Consider the following 20,375-nt stretch of genomic DNA (forward strand, 5'->3'; position numbering starts at 1 on the left):
TGATGCGCTTCATTTGGATACAGAAGATATCCAGAGGTTTCCAGTGGTTAAGCAGTTATCGGAACAAGTGCGCAATTTCCACAGATGCACCAATTTCCCAGCAGGAAGTTGCATGAACACTCTTTGTTGTTTCCTGGGATGAGATTTTCAATGAAAAATGCATATTTTTGTAAATGTAAAACGTTAGATGCAACTCAAAGTGTATTTTATTCTGATTCTGGTCTGCTCTGCATCCCCAGAAACAGAAACACGGAGAAGCGGCATTCAGCTTCTACGCACCGCAAATCTGGAACAAACCTCCAGAAAACCGCAAAACACACAAAACACAGAGTTTCTTTACAATCAGGGCTAAAAACCCACCTGTTGTAGTGTTGATTCAATGGGACTTTGATCAACATGTTTAACGTGTATTTGCAGTGATGATTTTGGTGACGACACACATTTTAACTCAAGGTTTGCCATTTACTCCATCATCTTCTTTGTTTCGGATTGGTAGCTGATTCTGTCTCTCTGCTACAAACGAAAACTCTTAAGAAATCTGCCAACAAAATTCCTCAAACGCTTGTCGTTTGTTACATCTGAGCTCATCCATTATGGTCACAACCAAAGCTCTCAACTGGCAAATTAGATATTTCTAAAATCCCCGAAAAAACGGAATCAGTGCATCTGCGGCGATTACGTACTCGAAGCCTGCATTAGCGCGGCTCCGCCACCTGGGGTCTCCAGTAGTGACTGAACTGCCCCTCTAACAGCTAAAGTTTAATGTTCTTAAAAAAACAAAAACAAACAAACAAACAAAAAAAAAAACAGAACTTGTTTTCAGCACATCTGCAATGCAACGTTAGTAGTTGTCAGACTAAACTAAAATTGCCATGAGTTTAGATGTGCTGAAAATAGCAAGTCTTTTTAATTAAGAGTGCAAAAAAAAAAGCTTTGGCAGCAGCGATGAAGCTAAATAGTATTTGAGCAAAAGTCCATTGGTAAACAAACCTACTGAACGTGACCCAGCAACAGCAACAACAACAAAAACAAGATTTGGTACTGATTAGGTGTAAAACTGAAACATGTGGGTTAGATTTGGCAGCAAAAAACAAACAAAAAGAACAAAAAACAACATCACATACCGTTCCATACTCTTTACATAAACTCATCATGAAAATAAAGATCTGCTCATCAAAATAGTTTTTTTCTTATGTTTGGATATATATATAAAAAAATACAATTTTATTTTGATATCCTGAAAAATTGGATATCAATTTGGGTATAATATCCATTTATCCAACTAATGTTTACAATAAATTTCTGGAGTTTTTTTTTTTTGTTTGTTTTGTTTTCCGGAAACTGAACAGTCAATAATGACTCGTTAATATGATGACAGTTAAGCTCATGATGAATTTATGTGCACATCTTGGTGGAACGATAAAAAGCAAGCACAAACTTTCAGGGATTATTTTGTCTCGGAAGCTTTCACAAATAAAATATCCATCTTCAGTCAAAACCTCGAGTGAGTCTTTGAGTGGAGTGGGGGTGGGATGAACTCCTTTCTTTTTGAGACCACAACGTTCAGGTCAGTTCTGCTCATTCTGCTCACTGCAGACATACTTCAGTCCTGCACTTTGTTAGCTCTTCCTTGACGACTCGTTTAAAGCTGCAGTATGTATCTTATATTAAAAAATGTGTTTTTTGTTTTTTTAATACTTGTTAAAATTGTAATTAAGTTGTGAAAGTATATGACAAAAGATGATCTGTAAAACAACATTTCCTTCTCTCAGCGCTACCAGTACTAGCTGCTGACACAACCAATCATCAATTGCTGCCCAGCTTCAGCTCCTTTACTACAACAGAGACTGCCACAAATGCTAATTCAGCATAGCCACCGATGACAGCAAATAACGGTAAGTTCCCGTTATTTGCAGTAAGTTGTTTTTCCAAAATGACCGCATTTGGCATGCGATTGATTGACAGCGCTAAGACCCTCCTCTTGGCTCCGATTGGTTGAAATGATGCAGAAATGATGCATTTTTGCAGTAGCCTTGGAGGAGGTGGATTAGCTTGATTTGTTTTTTCACAGATTTTCTAATACCTTACAGTGATGACATGGTGACAGTTTCAATAAATATGGAAAAAAAACATATTTCTATAAAAGTGACATACTGCAGCTTTAAAGGGGCACAACTGTGACTTGCAAGAATATGTATTAAACTCCAGCGAAACATTGGAATAGTCAAAAACCTCTTTCAAATATCAAAAGATATAGATATATAAGATAAAAGATATAGATAAGACACCCTGAATTTCTGTCCCAATAAGACTTCAAAATAACCTCTTCTTGTATAATCTAAGTGGATTTTAATTGTATTTTTCTAGTCTGCTTATAAAAATAACACAAAGCGTTTAACACTAGAGCCATATTAACACAGTTGCACTCACAAGCTGCGTTCCCATTGATCACATAATAGCACAATTTGACACTTTGAAGATAAATTTGCTTAGCCACACGTTTGCACTGTCGCAAACCACAAAGGAAGTGTGAAGCGGGCGATGGCTTCATGCACGACTTTAATCACGTTTCCTATCTAACGGAAAAGCCGCAACTGCAAAATTGGGCTTTTTCGACATTAGCGGGATATCGACAAAGTTTTGCGCATACCTCTGATGGAGACGCAGCTGCCAAACACAAACTCACTCACACACTGACACAAAGGCCGGTAGTCGAGCATCGACATGCAGCCGGAGGAAGCTCGAGTCGAACCCGCAACTCCTCGGGTTGCGAGACGACTACTCGTCCTTTGGCAAACCGCTAAATTAGCTCGGGTAAACAACTTCTTTGGTCATTTTCGACTGAAACAAACACCCCCAAGGACAGACTTTCTAGTTTGTGCAGATGGACATTTGTTTGTCGCATGGTGGTAAATGGCCTGCAGGCAGTTTTAGGGTTTAAGCAGCAGAAGCATGCGGACAATTAAAGCAAAGGATGGAGAGGACAGTTTAAAAAAAAAAAAAAGATGGACAATGGATGGACGAGGAGAGAATATCTCACCTGGGCAGCCTACATCGAATGACCCAGCACCAAGAAGTAAAAGGTGGAGAGATGGAGAGGATGCATGGAGGTGATGGTGGTGGTGCATGTAGAAAAGGAAAGGATGGTAGAAGGGGTAAACAAAACAAAAAAAAGGAACAAGGAGAGATACAAAAACAAAAAGATTTGATGGGTAAAACGGAGAACTTCAATCCACAAGACAATAACATGCCGTCTGATGCAGGATGCAAAGGGAATACGATGAGAAACGAGAAGGACGGACGGACACTGGGGAGGCTGGAGGGATGAGAGGTGAAAACGTTAGCTGAGACCAAACCAGAATTTCTTTTTATTTCAATTCCACCTGAAAAGTTAACCTAGAGAAAAACTTTACTAAAAGAAAAAAACAAAAAACATCAGAATCCTTGACAGTGATTTGGAGATTTTTGTGTAGATGGAGGTAACATTGTTCCTCACCTGGTGGTCCGATGAGTCCTTTGCTGCCGGGAAATCCGGGTGGACCGGGGATAGGATTGGTTGCTCCACCTGGAAGTCCGGGAAGACCCGGAAAACCCGGCCGGCCATCCACTCCACGCTCCCCCTTCAGACCGGAAACACCAGGCCGTCCATCGAAGCCTGAAGATTGAAAAATATGGAGATATTTCTTTAACTTGCTACTGACATTAACTGCTGCAACTCCATTAATAATAACAGTAATAAAAATAGTAAGTAGGGCTGAAACTGTTGCTCCAATTAATGGAGTACCTCGATTATTAAAATTCCTCGAGGAAAATTTACCTGCCTCAAAGCGTTGTTAAATTATGTTTTATTATTTAGCACCGTGTTCCAGCCGGGACATTACTTGCGTTGTGCGGAGCTCTGACTTCCTACTCGGAGTTGTTGACGAAAGCTAACTGTTAGCAGCATAACGTCCAATTTTCAAGTTTGGCCCGTGGGTATTTTATTGATTAATGACAATGGCCGGGTTTTCATAACCCCTAACCCATTGACACTGGTGTTATGCCAGATTTACCAATATTTTATTTTATAATTTTTTTTTATTCGATTACTCGATTAATCTAAGATATTTGTTCACAACAGCCCTAATAACAATAACAATAATAATAAATATGTGAGTTTAGCATTCCAGTGGCTGCCTCTGGGACCCACCGGGTGATCCGGGTGTTCCTGGACTCCCTGGCAGGCCCTTGTCTCCGGTTGGACCAGGTACGCCATCCAGTCCTGGAGCTCCAGGTCTTACTCCCAGGACTTCTCCAGGCGGGCCTTTGGGTCCGGGCAGTCCTGGAAGGCCGTCTTTCCCCCTGGGCCCGTCGTAGCCAACTCCCGGAGTACCTGGAACTCCGGGATCTCCTCTGGGTCCAGGAAAACCTGCAGGAAGTGTGGAGCAGCAGGGTAAATATGAACATATTCCAGAAATCTTATCATTTGTAGTTATTTTCCATGCCGTTTCTTATGTGTAATTAAGTATTTGCTAACTCAATGCTGGTATTTGACCCTAAACAACACTCTCAAAAGACAGATTATCCAACTAATGAACCATGTTTGTTCATAGAAATATTTTTATTAATAGTCTTTTAAGGTTCCACTTCTGGTCAGATTCCTGTTCAGACATTGAGGGGGGGGAAAAAGAGCAAGTCTTTTTATTTTGTGTAAGTAAACTTCTGGTTTCAACTGTATCTATTGGTTATAGTTGAAACCAGGACAAAAGCTTAGTTTATCCTACAAGCAAGATCTAGCAACCTGAACCTGGAGGTTTTGATCCCTGACTGGTTGACGTATTTAGTCTATTTTCACTCGTTACTCACAAAAAATAAAGATGTTCAATGTAAATTTGCAGTGGACCTCCGGAATATATTTTTTATTGAAGTCTTTCTGACCATCTCGTGGACTAGAGCTCATGGTGGAACCCTACACAGCACCAGTTTACCTTGTGGTCCTGGTTGGCCTCCAAAACCAGGATCTCCCTTCTCTCCCTTGGGGCCATCAAACCCTCGACCTCCAGGGGATCCCGGGAAGCCTGGCTGACCTGCGGGGCCTGAGACAGAAACCGGGTCGACATGCAAGCCTCTCCAAAGACACCAACTTAAACAGCTTTCAAATGAACATAGAAATGATAAGAACTATTGTTACCTGGCCGTCCAGGCCCGCCAGGATAACCTTTGTCTCCAGGTTCACCATATATGATGCAAGGTTGCCTATCACCTGGTAGTGGTCATGTACAGGTTAGTACTCACGCTTTAAGTACCATAATACTCATTTAGAGAAAACAGAATGGGATTTATCAGTTAGAGTTCCCTTTAATTTTGTAAATAATTAAATAATTCTCGGCTTATCGTACCTGCTCATTTACAAAAGAATCATACGGCGGAAATCTACCAAAATAATAGCTCACAACTACACTGACTGATAACTAGAATCCCCTCGCATGTCAACAGTCACTCAGTCCGACTCCAGATGAATAGCTCCTCTGTTTTGCAGTGCTGGTTGTCAGTCGCTTCCATTCATGCTGTACCTGATAGGGTTAATTTCAGCTTTTAGCCGTGAGGGCAGGGAGGGCAAACATTGTTAGTAGCAAACGGTTTTGAGTTAAAGCTGCGGGGTCGAAAAAACGGGGAGCTGACTGGTTAAACGCTTTACGTCCGGGCTGGAGGACGGCGAGCGCTTTTTCTCCTCGTCCGATGAAAGTAGTAGTTAAAGTAAGCATTAAAATAGGCGGCAGATTTCGGCAGCTTTGATTGGAGAAAAAAAACATGAATGTGATTGTCCAGTGACTGCGGCCACCCGCTCCACTTTACCCCAAGTTCGTCATAGAAATCCTTTCAGCATCCCATGGAAATAACTTAGAAAGGAAGTTGTTGGTTTTGTTTGGCAGAAGACTATGTTATCCAGTAATCACCTGCTATGTCTGAGAAAAGTTTAAGAGTATTTTGCAGAAATGCTTCTCCAAGAAAATAGCGGTTGTTAGCTCAATAAAAGTCCCTTTAATGAAACTATAAGGGCTGCAGACACATTATAATAACATAGTACATCATTGTTTGAGTAATGGATGCCAATAACCAATCCATAGACTGGTTATTAGACAGTGAGGAGCTTCACCTTCCTCTGTTATTTACAAGTACATGGCTACAGCTTCATGGCTTCAAGACAAAACCTCCCCATTGTTATTAACCAACTTAGCTGTGTCCTTCGTTAAAATGTTAGACAAAAAAAAAGTAAACTTTTTTAAGATGAAACAGAACATTAAAAGCTTTTTGGCTTCCTGAGAACAAGCTAGCTTCTTTTACGAATCCACCAGTTCCTCCGCGAACGCTACATAATCTGTCCCCATTGTTACTCCGACTGGTGGTGGAGGAAGTTAGTTACCCACCCGTTCCCTCTCCGGCGCCAATAACCCCTCCACAGCTGTTGTCACCTGGACAGATACACATGCACAAGGAATGTGAGACAGATGGAGGGACGGGAGATAGGGAGAGATGGGGATGGATGTGTGTTTTTTCAGAGAAAGAGGGCCACAAAGGACGGCAGCATACAAAGCCAGACGAGGCCAGTAAAGCAATTCAATTGTTGTTTTGAATCATCAAACAGTTATAGGGAATCAGATCGACTCCACTACTTCAAGGCTAACCCAGTTAAGGCAGAAGCATACTGAGATGCTTGGTTCAGTTAAAAACAGACTATTATCATCATCAGCAGAGGAGAGAGAAGGAGGTGGGACAGTGAGGCATCGCCGCATCTGCCCTTCGGTTCCCTCATTCTCCCTCAGTTCCTGAGAGTGATAATTCAAGCAAAATCAATCAATGTTTAGCATTAGCATCCTGGGGTGAGAGCACTCATTCATACTGCAAATAAAGCCCAGTAAGTTGCTGATGTCTTGTGTTGTTTAGTCCCAGACTAAACAACACAATGCATCGCCGCATCTGCCCTTCGGTTCCCTCATTCTCCCTCAGTTCCTGAGAGTGATAATTCAAGCAAAATCAATCAATGTTTAGCATTAGCATCCTGGGGTGAGAGCACTCATTCATACTGCAAATAAAGCCCAGTAAGTTGCTGATGTCTTGTGTTGTTTAGTCCCAGAGAGGAAGAGATGAGTATCGGTCTGTTTCTTGACGAAAACCTGTCTGTTCCACGTTTGCTGTGCTAGCCTGATAAATTTTACTGACAGCCATTTCAATAACATATTCAGTAAATAACTGAAAACCTGATTAGATTTTATTATGAAAAATTGTGATTAGGGGCGCATTCATACCAGCCCTGTTTAGTCCACTTTAACTGAACCAGACTTTCATTTGTCTAGAAAGTCCAGCCCATTTGCAGAGGTGCGAATGCGCAATCGAACTCTAACGCAACTCTAGTCCGCCCAAAGACCTAGCTGTCACTTCAGTTAAAGTGAACTTTGTTGTGGTTCAAATGCATATGTGGACGCAAATGAACCAGAGACCGCTCCAAAAGCAGGAAGTGGACTATAGCGCAGGTCATTCTGGGTCAATAAAACCAAAACAAACGCGTGAGTCTAGAGCTAGCGAGAGAAATGACTTATGGTCTTTAACCAATGACAAAAGAGAAATCCTACATCCGCTAAAATCTGACGCTACTCCATTTTTGTTGACATTCCCAGAAGAAGGAAGCTGCGCTGATGTCTTCTTCTTAGGTTTTTGTGTCGCTTCTTCAGTAGTTCTTGGTGCAACGAAACCAGAGGTGGGAGTGTGAACAGGTTTTTCCATTAGTTTAGATCATTTGACCAAATGCAGTGTGAAACCAAACCAAACCAGATGAAAATGTAATTAAAACAGAGTCTACTGGTCTATGAAAACAGACTTATTGGATAAATTTTTTTTTCTTTTTTTTTTCTCACCTCCTCTGAGACTAAAGAAGCACAGCAGTTGTTTTGCATGTCAGTAATTACGGTATCATCATTATGCATCATTCACTCAACTAAAGAAGCTTGTTGATTATCGATTATTGACTGCAGATGAGTGAAAGCGCATTATTACAGTAGTTAACAGCAATCCGAGGCATGAATGGTAGGGATCTGCCTGACAGTGAAAACCTAAAACACGAGCCTCAACGTCTGCGTAGATCTTCGAGAGTATTAAACCTTCAACAAGGTAGACCAGGTGCTATGTGTCCGCTTAAAAAATGTCCTCGTGTGATTTAGTTAGTTAGACTGCACATGTGTGATCTAATCCGTGGGGGAGAGCGTGACATTGAATTCAATCGGCCCCCACTCACTTGTCATCACTTACCTCTCGGGCCTGGTGGACCTGGCTGTCCAGGAAACCCAGGGATCCCAGGCTCTCCTTTATCACCTTGAAGGCCCGGTAGGCCGGGGTAGCCGAATCCAGGATCACCAGGGGCACCGCGTCGACCTTTGGCTCCAGGAAATCCTGGGAAACCCTTCTCACCGATTGTGCCAACACCACCATCACCCTTACGAACAATCCAGAAATAATAATAATATTAATAATAATAATATAAAAAAATGAGCAAAAAAATTAAAAACAATGGAAAATTAGTCAAAAGTGAATTGAATTTCATTTTCTACAAAGACCACAAGTTCTTACCGGCGGTCCCGGGGGTCCAGAGAAGCCCGGCAGACCGTCACGGCCAGGGTTTCCTGTTTCACCTGTAGGTCCTCTGGGTCCAGGTGCCCCTCGATCTCCCTTCACCCCGAAACTGCGGAAGGACGATTCCCCCTTCTGTCCTTTACGCCCGTTGAATCCCCTCTCACCCACACGACCCTGCAGAAAACAAAGTTACCAAAGTTCGAACCTCATAAACTTGTGCTTATTTACAGGAAAATGATAGGAGGATATCGATTACAACATTAAAAAACAAATAATAATAATGAAATGTTTCTTACAGGGGCCCCCGGATTGCCGTTGAAACCAGGAGTACCCAGGTTACCGGGTTCACCTTTACGCCCTTGGAAGCCGAAGCTTCCTCTTGGTCCTTGAGGTCCAGGTAACCCGGGCAGGCCTCTCCCTCCTCCTCCTCCACAGTTACAGTCACCAAAGTCACCTGAAGAAACAAAAAGTAGCACCATGTGAGGAGAAAAATAAAGATTATTACACATATAAAGCACGTAATTATATAAGCAATCATTACGTCACAGTATTTGCTAACAAGGTCAAGGACTTCCAGCGAACCAACTTTTCGATTTTTGCCATTTCTCACGCCAATCTTGTAGCCCAGGTCTGACAAAACAAAATTTCATATTGACGGTGAATTTATTGCGCTCTGTTGAAGAGAAGTCCTCGCCATTGTTTTGATAGCAGTTAGCATGCAGCTTCCTACTCATATTAGGGCTGTGCGCTAGCCGTTAGCTTCTTGAAAACATCAGTGATAGACCCATTTGTGTTTTGAACAGCTTTACTCCATAAGCAGCTTGTCTTTGTTCAGCTGTTTAGTGACTCAGGGAAGACATTCAGTGGCGTTCTTAGTGCTAACGTTAAGCTAACCCACTGACTACGTCGAGGCCTTGCTTACAAGAGGAATTCATTTGTATTGTGGTAGCGTTTTATGGCTAAAGCTAGTAAGGCTGAATGGACAAGTCTTCCATTGTGGACATTTTCAGTCTGTTTGGGAATAAAAAGTTTGTGCGCCACTGGGTCACCGTATCTCTGTTTTCGAACTACAAACTCGGTGGAGTGGAATGTTCTGGAAGGTTCTTTTGAAGAGAACGCACCAAAACGAGTTCTGCATCTATTAGTAAATCACAATTTAACCCATTAAAAAAAAAATGTGGATACAAGTGAATGTGCAAAACATGCAAACATATCAATGGCATTTGGCCCTATAATCTGAGGAGATACACTGTGATCTTATTTAAGTCAGGCTACATATCAGCAGAATATTGCTCTGTCGATTTTTCTGGGGCTCTGGCATTTTATCAAAAAGACATAAACTCTCAGTTCAACCGAAAAGTTGAAGCATTTCTAAATTGATACTTACAGCATGTGGTGCAGTGATAAATGTACTGTTATGTCAGATTTACACAAAAAATTGGGCTGAAAACTAGACAATTACTATAAAATAAGGAACAGAAACAATAAAATATATATTTATGTGCCCAATATTACCAGCTAATACACTATATAGTAGATACACTCCACAAATGAGCAACACGAGAACCAGTCAGTCTAACTACAGTATCCTTATGAATATACATTTATTATACATATTATTTTACAGAAAATAAATTAATACGTTTTGAGTTTGAGAAAAGCTTGTTTTTGCACACCTCTAAAGCCTTTAACTCCCGAGTCTCCTGGAAATCCTCTCTGGCCAGGCGGCCCTGGGATTCCAGGACGGCCTCTTGTGGGGGCGTCTGCAAACACACACAGGCCAACTCAGACATAAAAAAAAGAAACTTAAGCTCAGCTACACTGACTTATGTCAGGGAATAACAACACGACAATGGATGACAATTAATTTGTATTCTTAGGAGGGAAAGAGGGAGACATTTACCCTCCGCCCCCAAGAAACAGGAAATCAAATCTAGAAATAACCCGAGGCAGTGCAAGGGCAGCAAAGTTTCACAGTGCAAAATCAGGGTTAGTTGGCTCTGGTTTTTCGTCAGGTTTGAGCTGCTGGTGCAAGATGAGAGGCTTCTGTTTGAAAGCATTGAATTTTTTTTTTTTTTTTTTTTTTTTACATGATATTGAAAGTTACAGCGCCCTCCATGATATTTATTAGCCATGGCAATGATGTGCAAAAAGGCCCAGTGGTATCTCCGTCGTCCTTTTTGTCCACCATCAGCCTTTTCCACCAATGGTTGTCATGGTTAAACCCACGCTCCAATGGCCGAATGTCCTTTTGACACGTGTGTGAATGAGCCAGCCTCCTTCACCTTGCAGCTAATTTAAATGACAAAGAACGCTCCAATTTACGTAATAAAAAGTGAAGTAGAAATCACAAAAAATATATCTATATTTTTTTTATTTTACACGTTTTTACGCCGGGGGTTGGCCATAAATGTGGAGGGCGCAGTAAAACACCAATGCATTTGGCAAGTACATATTCAGTGGTTTTACATTGATTTTAATAGCTGAGAACTGCACAATGCACACCGTGGAGCATTTTGGGACTTGCTTAGAACCATAGAAATACATACTGAACAAGTGTGCAAATTTTGTTTTTTTGTGTGTGTGTGTTCTGCCGTACATTCACTACTATGAAAATAAACACATAAATAAACAAATAAATTAGAAAAGTTGCAGTTTTCATTTGACTTCATTCACGAATCGTTTCCAAAGCAGCTCTCACGCCCCGAACCTTCATGTAAAACCAGTGAATTATGTTTACAGCGGGTTACACCTTGTGGCCAAAGACGAGAAAAGCAGCTTGGAGTAGAGAGACACTCCTATCCAAGTCTGAAGCTCGCAACAGCCTACACTCGCCACTTAATGCTACTCCCTGCAAAGAGTACAGCGCAAAATAAGTAAAAAGAAATCAGCATTTTGGTAGGGAAGTTTTGCAAGATGAAAGGTGATTTGAATGGTTTTCTTTTTTATTATTATTATAATTATTATTATCATTGGAAGAGCAGAATGTTGCCATGGCGCTGCATTAGGGTACCTGAGGAACTAACCTGTGGGCCTGTCAGGAGGATAGATATCACAGGGGTCCCTGGGCCGGCCTTAGACAACAGTAAAATTCAGACAGCTGTTATGGTTTAGAAGTTGCTCTCTGTCGTACCTTGTACTCTTACCAACGAGGCGGCTTTTAGTCAAAAAAGAAAACGTGTGCCACACCGATTTCAGCTGTGGTACAGCATCATGCGCACAAAGACAAATCAATCATACAATGACAACAACTTGAGCTTGTTACCAGCTGGAATAGTCCTCTTCACAATCTGGAAAGGGAGGGGGGAAAAAAAACAACAGCAAAGATTCAGCATTTTGGTCCGGTGGAGGGATACCTGAGCTGTCTCGAGGACCTGGAGGACCAGGGGGACCAGGAGGACCATCAGGTCCAGGGGGACCTTGGAAACCCTCAGGGCCGGGAAGTGGTATGCCCGGGTTTCCCTTGTCTCCTTTTGGCCCGGCGCCACCGGGAAAGCCCGGAGCTCCTGGAGGACCTGCGCACACGACATATTTGTTGTGTACAAAGAAGGCACACTTCTACTTCAGAGTCTTGACCAACACAGAGTAGAGCATAATTGCACAGAGGAAGTAAAGTATCTCATGATTTCCAGACTGAACTATCCAGGGACTCCATGCTTTTGCGTTCACCTTAAAATGTAAAACGGTAAAGTTTGCTATTTATCTGTGGCAAATATTTGTGCAGTAGGGTTTTGAATACGTAAAGTGAGAAACTGGAAAGCAGGAAGACCAGAAGAGGAAGCAAAACAAAGTTGGAGGGAAGGAAAGAAGGGAGGAGAACAAGACTTGGAGAGGAAGAAATACTCGAGGAAAAAAGGACAAAAGAGAGGAGGGTAGGATTGAAGGAAGCAAGAGAATGAAAGAAAGGTCATAAGAAAGGATGGAGGTAAGGAAAGAAGGTTTGTGGTTTTAGCATAAACTATTCTGTCAATCAATCTGGAGTGTGACTACATTTCCTAATGAAAGATCCTTCACCATACCTACAAAACCTCCTAAAGACTGCCATTATTACCAATGCGGAAAGCGCCTGGCGGTCCTGGAGGCCCGATGAATCCTGGAGGTCCCTGATCACCGGTGCTACCCGGAGGGCCGGAAAAGCCCGGGTCGCCTGGGGGTCCTGCAGAGAAGGACGAATAACATGAATAACCTGACGGATTTGTTCAACGTCAAGTCCAGGTTTCAAATCCACTATAGTGGTACCTTGAACAAAAGAGCCATAATCATTGATGTAACTTGGAGGTCCTGGGAGTCCAGTGTCACCTTGGTCTCCCTATGGGATGTTCACGGTCAAAACAGAGCAGAGAAAGAAGAAAACAAAATCTACTCTTCACTCTGATAGCCTAAAACACATGCAAAGCTAGCTAAGGGAATATTTTTTAGGGAAGCTAACTGTGGTTGTGGTTTCTATCGAGAGACAAATCTACAAAATCCAACAGTGAAAAGTGAATGAAGGATGTTAGATTCACATTTCTTTTACCTTGGGTCCAAGGAATCCTGGTTGTCCCGGGAAACCCAGTTCCCCCGTTGTCCCCTTGAAATAAAGAAAAACCTTTTGGTTTGACTTAAGAGAAAAACTTGACTGAGCTGCACAGTGAAGCATCGCAACATGTGAACAAACAAGACGCAGACGCTGTCATTGTCAAATCAACAGAGATTCATGAGGTACAGTGTGCAAATCAGCTATTTTCTGTTTTTTTTCTTTTCATTTTTTCTATAAGTTACACTCTATGATTACATATTGAGTATTTTTGCTTTGATATTCGTCATGATAATTTAACATCAACAACAAAGAATATTTGCAAGGTATACGTGGAAGTAAAATTTCACGTGGTTCAACAGATAAGCTTACTTTCGGTCCAGAAGGGCCAGGCGGTCCGACAAAACCCGTAGGACCCTGTTTGAAGCAGGGTCAAAGGTCAACAACAGACTAAAAGTTCAGATACAATTTTACAGCTTTTTTTTTTCTTTTCCTGGAAAATAGAAAGTAATGTTTAGGAGCCTTACTCTTGGTCCTGGGTATCCAAGAATGCCCTGCTCCCCGTCTTCACCTCTATAACCGAAAGGTCCCTGGATTTAAATGATACAAAGAAATGTAAATGTAATTTACAGCCATGGATTTATCACACAGTGGTCACCAAAGTTTCGACTTAGGTTCGGTGTTGCAGAAGTCTTTTTCAGACGAATGTACAGAAGTTCTGTGGTGATACGTACAGGTGGTCCAGGTGATCCAGGGTATCCTTTTATGCCCTTTGGGCCAGGATCACCCTGAGAAGAGAAACGGAAAAGGTGGTGGGATTGAAAAAAAAAAAACAAACCAAAACAACAACTTTGTTTTCCTGACAAAAATTATTTCTCAGGACATATTAAAAAAATATCAGTGGAAAGTTGATGATGTTACATTTGTCTCATTTAACTTACCTGTGGTACTCCACAAAATACACCAACACAAATAGCTCCACTGGGTGATTTATGGCTTAAATTAGTAACCCATGATTTTGTTTTTCTGATGGCCTATTTTTTTTTTTATCTACCACCTTTCAAAATGGGAAACAAAGGAGAACACAGACAGATCCATGTTGATTCTCATATTATGTAGGGAAATTCAGATTTTCAAAGGCTTTTTACACGTCTTTCCCATTAAATGTGGAAGGTGCCACATGGTCTACCAGTGTTCACCTGTAAATGAGAAAAACGTATTTCTGAATCCCCATATTAGCATGTCAATTAGCATCTCAGCAAACACACTGTGGCTGCCCGATCTCAGCTGATCCGCACCGCCTCCTGCTTCCACACAGAGTCTTAACATCAGAATGTCGTGGGATGAAGTCGAAGTTGCGTTTTCCAACCAACCTGCAGTCCTTTGTCTCCTTTGGGAAAACCCACAAACTCCACAATGACATTGATCAACGGCTGGCCAGGCTCGCCGGGCAAGCCCACGTCGCCCTGCATGGCGTGATCATGGAAGAGAGATGGCTGTTTACGCGCCGCAGTTCTGACCGTTCGGCGGCAGCGGCGAGTCAAAGAGAGGCAAGGCGTCGGGAAGCGCCTCCGTAGCTTCGGCGTGTTTGACAGCGGACGGACTCAACGGTGAGCCACAGAAGAGGATGGAGGGAGGAGAGAGGAGAGTCTGGGCTGACGGTAAGAGGCTGGTCTGTGACGTAAATTTGTCCAACTTAACTCATTTACTAGCATTCAGACTGAAATTCTAGTCAAAATAAATCTAACAGTTACAAAGTCGGCCTTCTATCACCTGAAGAACATCTCCAGGATTAGAGGACTAATGTCTCAGCCAGATCTAGAGAAACTCATTCATGCGTTTATATTTAATCGCATTGATTATCGTAACAGCATCTTCACAGGCCTGTGCAACAAATCAATCAGCTTCTGCTGATCCAGAAGCTGTTGCTCACGTTCTCACTAAAACCAGGAAGATAGAGACATAACAGCAGTTTTAAAGTCCCTCCACTGGCTCCCTGTAGCTCAAAGAATAGACTCTAAAATACTGTTGTTAGTTTACAAATCACTGAACGGTTTAGCACCACAATACATTAAAGATCTGCTGTTGTTGTATCGACCTTCCAGACCTCTCAGGTCTTCTGGTTCTGGTCTGCTCTGCATCCCCAGAACCAGAACCAAGAGAGGAGAAACAGCTTTCAGCATCTATGCACCACAAATCTGGAACAAACTTCCAGAAAACTGTAAAACAGCAGAAACCCTGACTTCCTTTAAATCTCAACTAAAAACACACCTGTTTAGAATTGTATTTGAAATGTAATATGTAACAATGTATTGTCTATTATATGATGCATGACTTTGTGTTTTTGTGTTTATGATGTAAAGCACCTTGAAATCCCTTGCTGCTGAAATGTGCTATACAAATAACATTTGATTTGATTTTGATTTGAGGTGATTCATCTTGGAGCTCCAAATTACAGACTCATAGATCCAATATAAATATCTGTATCGATCCAGATGTGGAGAAAAATTACTAAATTCTCATTCATCTTAGTTTGTGTAAGTCTGCAGCTGCAATTAAACAGCAAACAGCAAAAATGGTTTTGTTTGACCGAAACAATTCTTACGACAGCACATCGTTTGAAACTTGAAATTATCTGTTGGACTATAGTTTGTGTCAAACTTCGGTGGAGAGACAAAAGCTTCTCAGATGGACCACTTCCTGTACACATCTCTCCCCAGATCCTCCTCCTCCCTCATCCTCCCCTCCATGGCTGGAAAGTTTGCTGCAATCACTGCTCCGGTTTTTTTTTTCTCAACCTTGAAGACTTGCTGCTATGTTTATTTTCCCCACTTTTGGGATAAGATCATATCCCATCATATCTGTAAGTTTTACTGTGTGTGTGTGTGTGTCTGTGTGGTGACAGTGCTGCAGCCTCTGCCCTTCCCTCGCTGTGTTACCTTGTCTCCTTTGTAGGCAGTGACAATTTTTTCGCCGCTTAGAGACCGGTCACCGGGAGAACCGCCGGGTCCGGGAAGACCCACATCGCCCTGGAGTCCGAAATACACACAACACACCGTTAGCCAACCGGATGGAGAGATTGGTTTGTGGAGGGAAGAAGGAGAAGAGCAGAAGAAGAGGAGAATAAAGCAAAAGGAGGAAGAGGAAGGGGCAGAAGTTGGAAAAAAGGGAAAGTCAATTGGAGAAATGAAGAGTATTTATTATTATTACTGTGGCTCAAAAAATGACTTAAAAGGTTATTTAATTTGACAATTCAGTACACAGTTTACACTTCAACTTGGGCCTAAATGAACACATTGATAGTCCTCAGTGCTGCCAATTTGACTGCAAAACCTGTGAAACGTTAATTCTTTGGTCTGTGTTCAACCACTAGGCGGCCTTGCTAGACTTTTGGAACTACTTCATTCTCAAATACTTCATTCTCTAAGTTCTTTTCTTCTTCTCCTCTTCGGAGTAGCTGGTGTTTAAACCGGTGTATTATCGCCCCCTGAGGGAATGTGCCGAAGCTGTACAACTTTGGATGGAGTTTGGATTTTCAGCTAAGCTAAAAATATAAATAGTTGTGTGTGCTTTCACACAAAGTCCAGACACACAGAGGTGCGTTCTTCTTTATCTGTATGCTCTGTATTTTCAAGTTGTGGAAAAAGAGCCACTTTCTGCAGGAAGTCTCTTTCTGCTGAAGGAAAGTTTCGCCACGGAGCTAAAAATGTATGCAGTTTGAGGACTATGCTTATAGCTGTAGTATGTAACTTTTTAAACAATGGGCTTTTCTTTTACATGTTTGCTAAAACTATCTCTATATCCTTTATATTTGTGAAAAGAAAATGAACTCCTCTTGCCTCCTCCCTGTGGCTTTACTGCCATCTGCAGAAATGCACCACTCCCAGTCAGAAACAACCAATCAGAACAAGGAGGAGGATCTTAGCACTGTCAATAATGCTTGTCCACACTCATATTGTAACCCATGCTCTTGGCTACACTGCAGCTAGCACGCCACACAGGAACCTGTCCTGAATGCCCAGGCTAGTTAGCATAGTCACCAATGAACTCAGGTAATGATGTCAGTTTTTCTGTAACAGTATGACAACACATTGAGCTGCGCACACATGAGCATGATTTACAACGTCAAGACCCTACCCCTGGCTCTGATTGGTTGTTTCTGACCAGCTGCAGAGCATAGAGGGAAAGCAGAGCAATTAAATTTTTTTTTTTTGCAGATTATTTGTCTCATGTTATACTGTAATGATGACAGTTTTAACAAATATTTTAAAAAAAAACAAACAAACATATTGCTTATAAAATTACATACTGCAGCTTGGAAGTATGAATTATTATTAAAATTGACTAAAAAGTAAAGGTTGAAGCAGATCTGAATAAAAAAATGTCAAGTTTAATACAATCAATATTTCTACCTGCAATAAAATGACATTAACATAAATTTGTAATAGAGAAAAAAAACAACAGGATAGAAAAGAAAAGAATAGGATGAGAGCAAAACATTAAGAGATGTGCTTTTCGATTTTTTTTCCTTTTCTTATCTCTTAATTATGCATCTTTTAACACAGTTCTTCCTTTCCAAACATCACATCGTGGTTGTTCCCTGTCTCACTTTGTGCCCTCAAATCGTATTCAGTGTGTGAGGATTTGCTTGAACATCCCATACATGCATCGTGTGAGGGAGATGAATGTTAGTAAAGTGTGTATGTGTGTGGGTGGATGGATGGATGAGCAGGTGTGGGTGGGAGGGTGAATAGGGAGCCGGGGGGGAAATGTACCACCAAACAGACACACGTGATCGAGATGAGTAAGTGATTGGATGCAGGAGCGGGGAGCAGTGATTCCAGCAGTGAGTCGCAGCCCTCAGACTCTCCCCCCCACCCCGGAACGACAGCTCAGAAATTTCCGTTCCAATTTCAAAGAGCCTTTTCCAATTTCACGAAAACTTGGATGATTTCTTAAATGAGTCCGGACGACTGAAAACTCAGAGCTGCCGTTCCACGGTGAAGAAATGAAGTGCGAAGCCCACGAAACAACAAACAACCCTCCAAATCCGAAGCACGGGGAGAAAAGAACTTATTTTCTTTTCAACATTTCACTAGATTTGATCCCCTTCCACATTTGCGGAGGTTGTTTTTGTCTCGGAGGCAACCCAGGTGATTTAAAGAAACAAACCAACAAAAAAAAAAAAAACTGAATCAAGCAATGGTTGAGGTGATTTTTTAATTGCTTTTAATATCAGTTCGTGCCGATCAGAAGATGCTGGGGTGCAGAGTGTGTTAAATTGAGTGGAAAGATGGAGGAGGGAAGTTAGGCAGGTCACGGAGCCACCACCCGACGTTTTCCAGCATGCACAATGTTCAACGGAGACATTTCAGACACCATTTCACCCAATTAGACATGCAGGCAAACAAATACACACACACGCGCGCGTTCAAAATCCTGCTAACGTCTGATTTCTGATGCACTAATCTAAGAAATGTTGACAGGACAAACAGAACATTTAATTTGCATTTCTGAACTTCAGCGCTGCAACACATTCCACAAAAACTGGGGAGATTTCACTTTCATCAATCTGTAACGTTGCTTCAACCGTAAAGAGAGGGAGAGAGAAAAAAAACACACCAGTAAAATTATGTTCTGGCCTTCAGATCTGTAAGAATCTTTAAGCTTTTTTTTCTTTGCCTTACAGAAAGTGTTCAGTATCAGTCTGCACTCCCTGAAGCACGAGACATTTTTTATGCCCCCATGACTGCAGTTCAAACTCGTACAAATTTGGCCCTCTAGTGGACAGTTTTGGAATTTTCTCTGCATGTGAATTTCAGTGACAAATCTTTCCTTTTTGTTTGAATTTCATAGGAAGTAGAGCTGGAAACATCCAGCAACATCTTACTGAAAAATATAATAAAACAAAAATAATATTATTTCTAATGATAATTAAAAATTCTATTATTTTTTTTTTTATTATGTAGACTAAAAGATTTTCTACACCCAATAAACAGTGAAAGGAGAACAGCTTCCTAACTTTTTGGGTAACTTCTTTCTAAGAAAAAAAAGGTGCTTCAATTGTTTTCATTTGCAGTAAGATTGCACATGTACATATTTTTTTAAAAAGGCCTGTTATTTCTTACTAAATGTATATACTTGTGCTTTCATGTCTGTACATTGAGCGCAAACTGCAACCAAAGTCAAATTCATTGTTGTTGGTTAATAAAGCTTATTCTAACCATGCTTATGCTAAAAAAAATAATAATAAATGAGTTATTTTCTACATTGACACCAAGCACAAAATTCTATTCAGTTCAACTAAGAATTTAAAGGGAAAAAATAACCCCATCATGGTTGTTTCTTCAACCTAGATCTCAACTACCTCCACAGAAAACACAATCATCGATATAGGTTTTGCTTTTATTTTATGTCAAATCGAAATCACACGTTCCAAAGAACTTGATCCTCACCTTTGTGCTGTTTCTAAATCGTTTGTGTCTCAGTTTATTTGGAAAGTGCTGCAGGCCTGAAAAGCAGGATTTGTGTTCTTTAACTCAAATAAAACCAGCAAATTAGATTTTCTACTGCGGTTTCGACCACAGAGCTTAATGAAAAACCCACTTTCTGCTCTATTTGCTTTTTTATTTTATTTTCTTTCAGCAACTTTTTCAATTCAAATGTTTTGAATCCCTGAATTTATGTTAAAGCGATTCTGTGTGGTCGGAATCGCTGCCTTCTTAAGACATCCAAACATTTCCACCTAAGTTGACTTGGGTTTTTTTGAATCATTTTGTGCCTTTCGTCGTTCATGTCCTACCTTGTCTCCTTTCCCTCCTCGATAAATGTCGCCACGGCTGCCCTATAAACACAACGGGTTAACAACGGGAAGAGCCAGAGGCACATGTCCTTCTTTCTTATTAAACAGGAAACACCTTAGTAAAACAGCGATTAATTCCACCTTAAAATAAACTATAAAATGTCCTGGCACTGATCTAAGACTCACCTCTGGCCCTTGGGGCCCTGGAGGGCCTGGGGGTCCCTACAAAGAGACAAAAGAATTAGACTGATTAGAGGAATTCAGACTTGAAATTCAGAGATTACATTTTTTTTTTTGCCCAATTTTGTCGAAGTTCAAGATGCTGGTTACAAATGCACACCACATGTTTGACTTTTTTTTTTTTTTTTTTTGCAAAGTAAATCAATATTCTCTTTATCCATCCAAATAAAACTTTAATCCAGAGATAAGAATTGTGATGTGGCAAAATGTTTC

General features: G+C 41.2%; 1 protein-coding gene across 4 annotated transcripts in view; it reads right to left on the bottom strand.

The window, feature by feature from the left end:
• The window catches only part of col4a6 (collagen, type IV, alpha 6), a 106,667-nt gene that overhangs the window by 10,069 nt on the left and 76,223 nt on the right, over positions 1 to 20,375 (bottom strand). Inside the window, exons 11-31 of one of the 4 annotated variants that reach the window (XM_055021287.1) lie at positions 20,109 to 20,144; positions 19,923 to 19,964; positions 16,060 to 16,149; positions 13,855 to 13,908; positions 13,648 to 13,710; positions 13,493 to 13,537; positions 13,121 to 13,174; positions 12,844 to 12,913; positions 12,656 to 12,760; positions 11,961 to 12,119; positions 11,631 to 11,678; positions 10,281 to 10,367; positions 8,901 to 9,058; positions 8,602 to 8,778; positions 8,284 to 8,467; positions 6,408 to 6,452; positions 5,171 to 5,242; positions 4,968 to 5,075; positions 4,190 to 4,408; positions 3,497 to 3,655; positions 3,041 to 3,049 (exon numbers count right to left, since the gene is read on the bottom strand). In XM_055021287.1, the coding sequence (XP_054877262.1) occupies positions 3,041 to 3,049; positions 3,497 to 3,655; positions 4,190 to 4,408; positions 4,968 to 5,075; positions 5,171 to 5,242; positions 6,408 to 6,452; positions 8,284 to 8,467; positions 8,602 to 8,778; positions 8,901 to 9,058; positions 10,281 to 10,367; positions 11,631 to 11,678; positions 11,961 to 12,119; positions 12,656 to 12,760; positions 12,844 to 12,913; positions 13,121 to 13,174; positions 13,493 to 13,537; positions 13,648 to 13,710; positions 13,855 to 13,908; positions 16,060 to 16,149; positions 19,923 to 19,964; positions 20,109 to 20,144 (1,984 nt within the window). The remainder of the gene's footprint in view (positions 1 to 3,040; positions 3,050 to 3,496; positions 3,656 to 4,189; positions 4,409 to 4,967; positions 5,076 to 5,170; positions 5,243 to 6,407; positions 6,453 to 8,283; positions 8,468 to 8,601; positions 8,779 to 8,900; positions 9,059 to 10,280; positions 10,368 to 11,630; positions 11,679 to 11,960; positions 12,120 to 12,655; positions 12,761 to 12,843; positions 12,914 to 13,120; positions 13,175 to 13,492; positions 13,538 to 13,647; positions 13,711 to 13,854; positions 13,909 to 16,059; positions 16,150 to 19,922; positions 19,965 to 20,108; positions 20,145 to 20,375) is intronic. The other 3 variants (XM_055021288.1, XM_055021290.1, XM_055021289.1) reach the window with 3 other exon arrangements.

The sequence above is a fragment of the Poeciliopsis prolifica genome, unplaced genomic scaffold (assembly GCF_027474105.1).
Source record: "Poeciliopsis prolifica strain line A6 unplaced genomic scaffold, Auburn_PproV2 SCAFFOLD075, whole genome shotgun sequence".
NCBI lineage: Eukaryota > Metazoa > Chordata > Actinopteri > Cyprinodontiformes > Poeciliidae > Poeciliopsis > Poeciliopsis prolifica.